Source organism: Crocodylus porosus, unplaced genomic scaffold (genome assembly GCF_001723895.1).
Source record: "Crocodylus porosus isolate Cpor-Errol unplaced genomic scaffold, CroPor_comp1, whole genome shotgun sequence".
Taxonomy (NCBI): Eukaryota; Metazoa; Chordata; order Crocodylia; family Crocodylidae; genus Crocodylus; species Crocodylus porosus.
This window is the reverse complement of record NW_017728927.1, coordinates 8,131,972-8,143,347: the sequence shown is the minus strand read 5'-3', so window position 1 is coordinate 8,143,347 and position 11,376 is coordinate 8,131,972. Positions and strand designations below refer to the sequence as shown.

The 11,376-nt window shown below is 46.3% G+C and overlaps 1 protein-coding gene across 2 annotated transcripts in view; it reads left to right on the top strand.

Moving 5' to 3' along the window:
- The window catches only part of C1QTNF8 (C1q and tumor necrosis factor related protein 8), a 14,104-nt gene extending 4,641 nt beyond the window's left edge, over nucleotides 1-9,463 (top strand). The window contains exons 1-3 of one of the 2 annotated variants that reach the window (XM_019541903.1): nucleotides 192-469; nucleotides 6,294-6,534; nucleotides 7,921-9,463. In XM_019541903.1, the coding sequence (XP_019397448.1) occupies nucleotides 6,309-6,534; nucleotides 7,921-8,468 (774 nt within the window). In that variant the 5' untranslated portion in view covers nucleotides 192-469; nucleotides 6,294-6,308 and the 3' untranslated portion in view covers nucleotides 8,469-9,463. Of the gene's footprint in view, nucleotides 1-191; nucleotides 470-6,293; nucleotides 6,535-7,920 lie in introns of those variants that run through there. The other variant, XM_019541902.1, reaches the window with a different exon arrangement.
- Nucleotides 9,464-11,376: the final 1,913 nt, after the last annotated feature.

Sequence of the window (11,376 nt, the reverse complement as noted above, 5' to 3'; positions counted from 1 at the left end):
CCGCCCCAGTTTTGCTTAAGTATAGTGTCCCATTTCAGAGCTTTCAACTCAGAAAACAGCAATTCTACACTGAAATATTTTGGGATTCTAAGATTTCCCTACCATGTACAGTCTCTTTGCGCTGAAAACTATCTTTGGTTTCTATTTCTGTCCTTTTTCTTTGGAAATGTCCCCCCTTCTCTCTGGAGAAGGAGCACGAAGGATGACCAAACAGGAATCTGATCAGCTCTGCCATCTCCGGGCATTCTGCGTTGAACTAATACATCATTCTAGACACACGCCAGCACATCTGATCAGTATGAAAAAGTAGGACAAATGTTCCCCCAGTGTTGGAATTTGAATCATTTGCTGAAGACACAACCTGCCAGATCTTTCCTCTAGTGTAAGCGGAGGTGCTGGCAGAACATATCAGAGTTTGTCGTGCACAGGCTTGTGAAGGTGATAAATCTGCCTCGTTGGGAAGAAAAAGGTTATCGTTGCGCTTGGTGCAGTAAGATCTCAGTAACCATCTGTAATGAAAAACACATCTCCCCTTTCCACCCATATTTCCATCATCAGTGTTATGTTAGGGGCTCTACCTTTGTTTTTACGTTTTCTTTTTCTTGCACTTTTCTCTTAAGTGTTTCCTTCAGGCCTCCCTATTTCTTTTTCCCCCTTGGATTTACTTTCCTTCCCTCTAATCCACGTGGGTTTTCACTTTCATCCCCTCATTTTGCTCCCTTGGTTTCCATTTCCCCTTTGCCAGGTCCGTAACTGTGCTCTGAGATGCAACTTTGCAAGTGCTGGACTGTGAGGTTTTGTCCTCTCCCACCGCAGTGCTCTCTTTGCTGCTCTCCCCTACCTGCTTTTTCTCTATTTTTATCTCCTTTCCCTAGTCCTTTGTCGGCATATGACAATCTATTTTCACATGCAGACTCCAGCACCACAGTGGCCTTATCCTCAACCACATGTAGAGTCCATGAGATGTCCAATTATAAAGGTTTTCACACATGCTTACACACCCGCAGGTATGAAAATTCAAGACCCTTAAAGGAAACATTTTTGCTTTGATTTCCAAGAGCTATAGGCCATAGATGATTTTTTTTTTTTTGCTCAATAGACTGTTTTTCCCAAAGCAGATGAAAACAAACCTGCCCGCCCTGTACCCCCGCACATCCTTATGCTTCATGAATCATGGAACAAATCATAGATTTTGACAATTTCCCCAGTGGGTAATTATCATAATACTTCTCTCTAACGTACAATAGATAGATAGATAGTAGGGCTGTGCAAAGCTTCGACTTAATATTCAGTTCAACAAATATTCGACATATTTGACCTTGAAAAGTGAAAGTCGAGTCGAATAGCAGCTGGTCGAATAGCTGTCGAATCGAATACCGGAAGTCGAATATTAACGGCACGGGTCGAATATTCGACTTGCCTGTACTGGATTCCCTATGTGGGGGGGGAAGAGGAAAGTAAGGGGAGGGAGGGGGAAGGAGTGCATTCATGACTGACACGTGTGGCCAGCCAATGACCTGTCAGCATTCTCTGAGGTCCTGTCCAATCCCAGTGCCCTGGGGGAGGGCCAGAAAAAATGCAGAAAAAGCAGCAGTTTTTCCGCTCCCTGCTTTCTGCCTCGGGGTCCGTTTCTGTGCTGCTGGTGTTCGCCAGCACCGCCGCGTCAGGCCGCGCCGGCTGGAAGCCCTGCTCGCAACGCTAGCAACAGGGATTTCTGAGAACTTGGTGCTTTTATTTTATAACTACTTTTCATATTAGTTTATGCTTATATTGGATAGGGTTAGTAGTAGCCTAGGATCTATTCTATATACAGGGATTTAGTTTATATATATATCTCACAGAATCAGAGAAGTCGGGTCAGAAGGGACCTTGTACATCTTCAAGTCCGACCCCCAAGATCTTCAAGTCCGACCCCCCCCTTTTTTTTCCTAAAATATTTGAAGCACTGTGTTTAATACACTGAACTGTACAGTAATTATTCAAATACTTGTATTCTGAATTGTTTAAGGACTCATACATTAGAGATTCACACCGTAATTACTTGCCAGAGCACTCACAACTGCATGGAGAGTTATCAAGTTAATACAATGTCTATTGACACTTGGGCAGCGATATGTTGGTACCTCTCCCCTTTACTCCTCTGAATAACCTTAGTTATATAGTCCAGCTTCAACTCAGTCACACAAACAGATAAATAAATGGAATGAGAAAGAAATATGTATATATTTATACATCATTCATTCTTTCCACCACACCAGCGCTTTTCAATACATTACCTACACACACGAACACATTGACACAACATCCAGAAATCTAACCCGCGGCGCACTGAGAGGCTCCAGTTTACACACGGAGGCACACATTATGAAGCGGGGTGGAAAGGCGGGTGGCCGCACCGGCCGGCCTGCACGAAGGGGAGCAAGGGGGTTGCAAGCGGGAGAGCTGCAGTTTCTCCCCCCACCAAACTCAGACGCAGCCTCTTTCCTTACTGCCGGTAGCAGCCCCAGCCCTTGTTGCGGGAGGAGAGGGGAGCAGCCGTGCCGCCAGAGCCACTGCCCGTGCCCGAGACTCTCTCGTGTCCGGACACGGCAGCCACGACCTCTCCCACCGTAACCGCAGCCCGCACAGCAGCGCGCTTCCCCCCCGTGGCACTGCCGATGCCGAGCCTTCCCGCGCCAGACGAAGAGCTGGCGCTGGATCTGGATCCCCGTGCCCTGGCAAGGGAAGGAGGGGAAATCAGTCGCGTTTGTGCTCGACACCCCTCGGGTTTTTCCTTTCAAGCCACTTCAGGAGGTGCCCCTACGCTGGTGAAGGCAAGCGGGTCAGCTGCGTCCGCCCTGTCTCCTGCTGCGCCTCTGACTGCTGGAGAGGGGAGAGTTCAGCAGCATCCGCAGATGCACCCGCGCGCCGGAGGGAAAGGTCCGGTACTAGCATGGCCTGGGATCATTATGAGCTGTGTCACGAGCTGTGTCTGTCGGCAGCCGGCGGTGCCGTTTCCCCCAAACCCTGCACCCAGCACCGTGACCGCAGGCAGGCTTGGTGGGCCGCTCAGGGGCGAGCAGGCCGGCAGGTCCGAGCTCCCTGCGGCTTTCCACACAAGTCACAGGAGGGTCTCTCTCAAGAATCGGGGTGCTGTTTCTCCGCACCCCCGAACCTATCTTGTCAAAAGTCAGCAGGCTTTGTGGGCCCTTCAGGAGCTACCATTCCTGCAAGTGTCACCAAGATCAGACAAGAAATGCCGAAGCTATAGCTTGCTTCGACCTTCCCCATTATAGCCTGCGGGAAGTCAAAGCAGCTCGAATATTCGACTGAGCTTTGACCCCGAGTCCAAGCGGAGCCGCGTCGACTCCAAGCAGACGGCAAATCGAAGCGGGACCCAGTTTAATATTCGACGTGGCTGTCGAATCGAATGTTACCTGCTCTGCACGGCCCTAATAGATGGATGGATGGATGGATAGATAGATAGATGGATCTATTTCTGTGTAGACCCCAAACACCGCTCTTTTACCTATATTTCTAAATAGTCCCCAAGTGGAAAACTTTCCCCTTTTTTGGTTGTTTTGAGAAGGAAAAAACCCAGCACAGACATGCTGATCTTTTTAGTGATAATCACCATTCTAATCCGAACTACGCGCTTTAAACAAGAACTAATATTTTTACATTTACGAATCCTCTATCTACATCCAAATCAGAAATATTTTTCCTAATGAATGCTCTGATTCTCCTTGACGAGAGCAATACAAGCAGGCAGGAGAACAATTAAGCCTCCTTTGCCTAATGCTTTGAGATTGAAACGATGCAATGTTCTACTACGTGTCCCCTAGGTTACTGCTTTACAGGCCAAAACCATGAAAAAAGCAAACTACTTTTCAATGAAATAAAATTGGGTCTTGAACAGCCAATAGATTTAGGGTTTTTTTGTGTGTGGGGGGGTTCTTTATATGACTGAACATAGCTAATAGTCCTCTTGACTTTAGACCAGACCTAACCAAGCCTAGAAACTTGTGGTCTGAAAACAGGGAATCCCTCATAAAAAATGTACCATGTAAGTAGGACATACTACCTGACTAGATTGTCGATATGGGTCCCCTTTCAAATTTGCTTTAATCCCCTTTACATTCATCTGGCAATATAAGGAGACCGAATGCACACCTAATTTCATTCCAGAGTGGTGTAAAAGGACGTCCACATGAATGAGAACTCTGGCCTCAAACTGCATCATATTAAAGCCCATTAACTTCCCAAAAGCTTACACCCAAGATCAGATTTCTGTTGCGTTGTGAACAGGACCATCACAAGTATCCTACAGTCAGTTGAAAACTGTTCACTGCTTTCACATGAAAAGGTATTATTATTCATGCTAATGATTATAAATAGTCCAGCATGCTAATAAGCATTTGACAGGCCTCTCAGCGAGTTCAACAGAAGTACGATAGAAAAATAAAAAGTGAGCATCTCATTCTTTGTGGTGACAAGTCAAAAGCCAGAACCCAAGCAGGATGTTTCCTACAAAGTGCCTATAGTCCAAAGGACAGATATTACTTCCCCCTTGGTCTTCTCTTCTTGGGAACAGGGTTTATTTAATCTGGGGAAGAGAAGACCGAGGGGATGTAATAACAGCCTTTAACTCCCTGCCGGGGGCTGCAAAGAGGATGGAGCTGGGCTGGTCTCAGTGGGGGCAGATGACAGAAGGAGCAGTGGGCTCAAGCTGCAGCAAGGGAAGTTGAGGTTGGATATTAGGGAAAACTTTCTCACGAGGAGGGTGGTGAAGCACTGGAACAAGTTACCTAGAAAGATGGTGAAGTCTCCATCCTTGGAGGTATTTAAGACCCGGCTTGCCACAGCCTTGGTGGGGATGATATAATCGGGGCTGGTCCTGCTTGGAGCAGGGGGTTGGACTAGACATGATCCCCCCAGGGTCCTTTCAACCTGAATTTTCTATGATAGTACTTCCCCCATAGTGGCAATCTGTTCTGTATCCACTAAACCCTGCACAGTTCCCAGCCCAGAGAAACCGGAGCCTGGCGTACCGTGGTTTGAAATCTTGGCAGTATTTGGGAACCACGCCAGCCATCACCTCTCCTACCTCCCTGCTAACATCCCGGACAGCCCGCTGCAAAATTGGGAGTTGTGAAGTGTCTGACAAAGTGAGAATCTTTGCTTTGACTTCACGGACTCTGGATCAGGCCCCAAAAGGGCATAACTTTTAACAAGAAAACTATAAGCCAGAACCTTTGTGACTGTGAGGTGGTGAAGCGTTATGAAAATCAGTGGAGCGGGCAATGAATTCCTGGTAAAAGGACTGACATTTCTATACAAAGATAGAGAAGACGAGTGATTGCCTAGCATCATCTGTTGCATCTCTGCATTTCCCTGTGGCACTCTGGAGCCTTCAGATAATACTGTAGAAAACCATAATTAAAAATCTAGAACCAGTGTTTGTGCAAAGCCATTGCTACTTAACGTCTACATTCACAGCGACTGTGACTTCCCAACAGGCTTATTTAGTAATTCAGATATGAAGCCTACCTAGAAATTCAGCTGAGAGAGAAGACAGATATAATCAAAAGCCCTGCTTGACCAACTAACTCAGTGTTAAAGCAGTTACCTAACAAAAGGCTAAAAGGAAGATTTGCCAGGAAAATGCAGAGTTGCATACCCTCCTACATTCACACTTCCCCTAAAAACTCTGGAGAATTATACATGTTATATTTGCTTTTGTTGTTTTGGTTTTCTTAAAGGAATTACAGTGATTAGGGATGGTACAAAAACAAAAATGATTATTACTACATTAATACTTGGATACTTGGGGGAGGGGATTGAGCTAACCGATTAATGGATGCAACGCTCCAAGTTGCAACTCTGCAAACTAAATTACATCAGGATGTGGCTGAGTTCATGATGATGCAAACTCATTTAAAACCCCCCAAACTCGCATCCATGTAAAGCGTGATGGCATTAAGGGAAATTTTTGTCTCTTGTACGTGGTTACTCCAGTTACAACCAACTCTCTCACCATTGCCTTGTATTCCCTTCCAGTCTTTTTGTTGTTACTGCCTGTTTTCTCCTAACAGGTACCTAGATGGGAAGCAGCATGGGGGCACAGACCGGCTTTTTGCTGTTTGCGTGTACAGCGCCTAACATGATCAGGCCTGACCCCCTGACGGGGACCTCTTGGTGCTACGACAATAGCATAAATAATAAGTGCACCCTGTGGCAAGCAGACAGATGGCCATCGGTTGCTCTGCGTTGAATCATCCCATTAATCATTACCGTTACTCTCCCTGCTCCAGCTGGCCGAGTTGAAGATGAGTGCCTTGCTTCTCATGCTCTTGGTATCCATTGTGAACGTGGGCGCGTTGCTAGAAAAGGGCTCGCCAAGACGGGAAGTCCGGCGGCTGTCGTGTGTGCGATGCTGCGGGCCTTCAGAGCAGCCCGTCTCAGCGTCCTCGTTGCGGTACGCGAGGATGAGCAATGAGCCTGCCTATTCGGTACCCAAAGTCCGGCCCACTATAGACATCACCATCCTGAAAGGTGAGTAAAGCACGGTAGGAGGGGAATCCTCTTCTACATTTGGCCTATTTACCATAACTTCATAACCTCTGTTCTTCCTTTAGAGAGGAAAATACCCATAAACTTCAGTAATTCAACATATATAGTTCATCCAAGAGAGGCACCAGTGGCAGCTTACTCCCTGTCTGTTGGCACCGATAGGTGGAAGAGATGCTCTCTAGGTCTTTAATGTACCAGATAACAGGAGGGAAAAGATTCAAGTTCAAGATGAACAAATTCAGATGGGCCGAAGATTTTTACAGCAAGGGCAAATAACCGATGGAATGAAAGAGTTAACGGACTCTCAACTCACTCAGAGGATCCTGAATCAAAACTGGGTCTTTTTTTAAAAATACGTGGTATAACACAGATAGAAATCCTAGGCTTCATGCAGGAGATAGTGGGTGGGTTCAATGATGGCTGTCCTGCTTCAGGACAGATGAGAGGGTCATCGGGGTCCCTTCTGCCTTGAAAATCTCCGATAAAATGTTGGCATCTTGTTCTCTTCTGCATCAGTCACACCCACAGTATCTCCCCTTCCTCCTCTGTGTATATGCTAATCACTGAGTCAGATATATGAAACAAAGCTGATTTTTGGATACCAACACAGAAGTTCAGTGCAGTCAGGATTTCATCTCGTGCTGTCTGTCCTTCGCTTTTGTCACCCTCTCTCAGTATTTGGTACTGGTCACCTAAATTAAACTGGTGCATCTTTCCCCATCTTCCCTGGTCTAACTTCCCTTGTAAACTACTTCTCTGAAATGAGTTTAGTTGTGTAACTATATCTAGCTCTAATATGAGCCCCAAAAAATCACTTTCTGCAAATATTTGTATGAAGGCAGTTTGGATTTTGCAACTCAGAGAGGTGCAAACATGGGGAAGGTAAGTTCTGGAGAGTAGGGACCAGAAGTTTGATGAACAGTTTTTCTCATACTTTGCCTGCATTTTTTAACAAAGACTATCGCCAAATTAACTAAACAGAAAATAGCACTGTAACCTTCACTTCCTGTCACATTTTACACGTGTTCTTGACTTCTATAGTTTAATCCTTCTAATAATTTTGGCCATAAAACATAAAGCAAAATTAAAGGGGAGTCCTCCTTTTTCTGGGTTATCAACATGGGCCGCCCAGCAGTATGGCCTTGTGGGAGTTGGGATAAGGATGGTCCAAAATTCAGATTTAGATGGGTATTTAAGAATGACAAGATCTCCTGAAGGCACCTGGAGAGTTTCTATCGGGCTGAACATTGGTTGCCTCCATCCAGATGTGTTTGTGCTTGAATATTGGCTGCCTCCCTCCATCCCGATATATTTGTGCCCGGTGTTATAAATGCATCGGTTTTGGAAACGAGTCCTTTGTGATTACAGGAGAAAAGGGCGAGATGGGAGACAGAGGAAATCCTGGAGCAGTTGGAAAGGAGGGAGCACGAGGGCTACGTGGTTATAACGGACAGAAGGGTCAGAAAGGCCAGTCTGGCCCATCAGGCCATTCCTGCAAACAACTATATGCCGCTTTCTCGGTGGGCCGGAGGAAGCCTCTCCACAGCTCCGATTATTTTGAGCACGTCACTTTTGACACCGAGTTCGTCAACCTCTACAAACACTTCAACATGTTCACGGGGAAGTTCTTCTGCTACGTGCCGGGGATCTACTACTTCAACCTGAATGTCCATACCTGGAACTTCAAAGAGACCTACCTGCACTTAATGAAGAATGACAATGAAGTGGCCATCCTTTACGCCCAGCCCAGTGATCGGAGCATCATGCAGAGCCAAAGCCTGATGTTGGAGCTACAGGAGGGGGATGAGGTCTGGGTGAGGATGTTTAAGCGGGAGAGAGAGAACGCCATTTACAGTGAGGAGTCTGATATCTACATCATCCTCAACGGCCATTTAATTAAGCCAGCCATAGAGTAGCCAGCCTCCTGGCTACGGGCCTTCAGTGCTTTGGTGAGGCTTATAACTATCCCCCCTCTTAGAAGTGCACACATGTGTATCAGTATGGTAATGACCCCACTCCAGTGGATATCTTTAGGGCCTGCTTGAAAACCAGCAGCCAGATGATCTGCTTCTCGCGTTGTTAACCGGTAATGTTTTTATACACGTGGGAGGAAAGCGGGGTATGCGTCTATGAAGAAAGGGAAATGGGGCATACTGGCAGAACCAGGCAGCATTTCATAGCGATGCCATCGTGCGAGTACCAAGCAAACCTCAGCCCTTCTGTGGGATCCCAATCCCACAGCCCAGTCTACAAAAACAGGCCGCAGCATCTCTGCTGAATCAGCCAGCGGAAAATCTCAGATCAAAAACGCGGCATTTTTCTTTAAGTATCACCTCTCTTCTGCTATTGTAACTCCATCACCTAATATGCTGACCAGCAAGTATTTTAAACCCATGCATAGTCCCACTGGAATGGGCCTATATATCTATAACTGTACTTTGTATGAAGGTGCTACCTAAAAGATCATGGCATAGGATATCACGCGTTATCTTTCCTTTTTAATGATAAACACTGCGCTGTTGCTTAGGGGCTGAGTTTCATCGTGACCCATCATAGCAATGGAAACCACAGGGAGCGGTGAGGGGTGGAGACCGCTGAAACGTAGGCACTGGACTCTATACTTTCCAGTACTCTACAAACCACATGGAGGAATCATCTTTCTGCAGGCTGCGCTCTTTATTTCTTGTAATTCACTGCAGGTAATGGTGAAATGTTATGTGCTAGAAACCGAAAACAGGCTTTTTTTATTATTATTGTTCCTCCTACTCCACACACACGCTGATCTGCATTGTATGGAGGAGTCATTAAATTGCAGTGCAGCGTATGTTTTGCTCGGCTAATTATTTCGTTGCTGTACGTCTCCTGTTGCCAACTGTTTAACCTGAGAATTAGTTGAAATAAAAATAGTGCTTTGGATGCATCATCTCTGTTTTCCTTGCTTCTTATACACTTTTCACAGCACAGAACTAAAAGCCGCAAGCTGCAAACCCAGGCCTGTGTTACCAAGTAGGATGATGAGTTTAATGACACACGCACCCTTAAGTAGGCCAGATATTGGACAGAGACCACTTTGGTAATCATATGTGCAAAAAGGGGGCCAGGGGGAGGAAACAAACCCCTCTCAAACTTTTACTGGCTTGTTTATGTGCTATTTTGCTCCATTGCCAAAAAGCTAATGCAGATTTCTAGTGAGGGTCTAATGAGCTTATTACTAGAGGTAGTTACACCACCAGCCTGGCCTACATTCAAACCAGCAATGTTCAGGAGCTGGGTTTCATCCCACACCGCCTCTGCCTTCGCAAGTGCCAACCCCCGTTCCCATCCTGGGCTGCAGCAGCGCTGGAAGGGAAAGCGAGGAGGCTCGTAAACAAGCACGGGAGACAGTGAGTGGGTTTGATGCCGATTCCCCGCTGACCCGCCACCTGATAAATCGTTCCTTGTAAGCAAACAAAAGCCCCAGTCACCTAAATCAGCCCGTGGTGCAATTAGGAAAAAAAAAAAAGCTTCCATTAGGATGGTGCTAAGCGTCCTACTGACTACGTTGCTTATTTGAAGCAGGCACTTAGTCCTGAAATCATGAATGCAAAAAGCAAAGGTGCCAGCGGCACCGGATTTACTCAAGGCATTTGCAGATTTTTCCTGTGCTATTTATCACGCTCAGGATAGTTTAAAAGCTTTTCTTTCCCATCTCCTGCTTTCGAATCAGTCCCATTTGACCGAATCGAGCCTGAAATCGGACAGTCTGGGTTTCCTGGAAGGTTTACGGCTTCATTGCACGGGCTGGCAGTGTAACTGTAAGGGATACACGCGAGGCGAATGGGGTAGGGCAGATATATGGTGATGCTCATGTTATAACAGGGCTGCTGAGCATTTCTGACTTGTCAGCCAGTTCTGCCACAGCTTTCCCCCCCTCTATGCAATTGGGTACATTTACTGTGATTAAAAGGAAAAAAACCTAACCCTCTCTCAAAATGTCATAACCCAGCTGGTGTTATTGACAGTGTGTAATCCGGCACTGAAAAAAAAGTAAAGAATACACGGACAGAGATTGCTAATGTTCACCCACATTGACTTTTGCAAATGTTACTTTCTCCCAGGAAGGGAATAGAAACCCTAATAAATCCATAACACCTACACAGGCAATTAGAGAGACTCAGATTATCTCTTTGGGGCAGGACAGATTCAGCACAGCCGGTGACTGATATGCCTAATGTTATTGATAAGTAAATCAGTAACGATGCACGGGTTCAAGAGACAGAATAACCTTTCAGAGGAGGGCGTTGTTGCCACTTTGTGCACTACTGGTTATTTGCAGTATAGTAAAGCCGGGACGCCTCATCCGACTGCAGTCCCATTGTGTTCAGTGCTGTTAAAATGTCAGGCTGGCCTTATCTTCAAGAGCTGAAGTGGACAAGACAGCTAAAAAGGTGGGAGACAAAACGATCAGCCCATTTTACAGATGGAAATAGAGGCAAAAACAGGTATTGATGAGGCTCGTGTAGAGAAATACAACGAAACCTGCATTTCCCAAAGCTCATCCCATGCTTTAAAGAAGGTCCTATTGCTTTTCTTGCAGGTGTCTACTACAGTCCTGGGGAAGGTGATGACCCAAGGAGGTACTGGCATCCCCTTCAGCATCTGCAACACCTCCTGCTCCCATTTCTCCTCTTGTAGGCCACAGTTCATGTGGTTTTGTCTGAACCACAACTCCTGCTGAGCTCGGTGAGGATTCACACTGAAGACAGAGCACGGCTCTGACCAGTGCCCAGGTGCTCAGGACTCATGTGCACCCAGCACCTGCACCAGTCTTCTCCTCCTACTGCA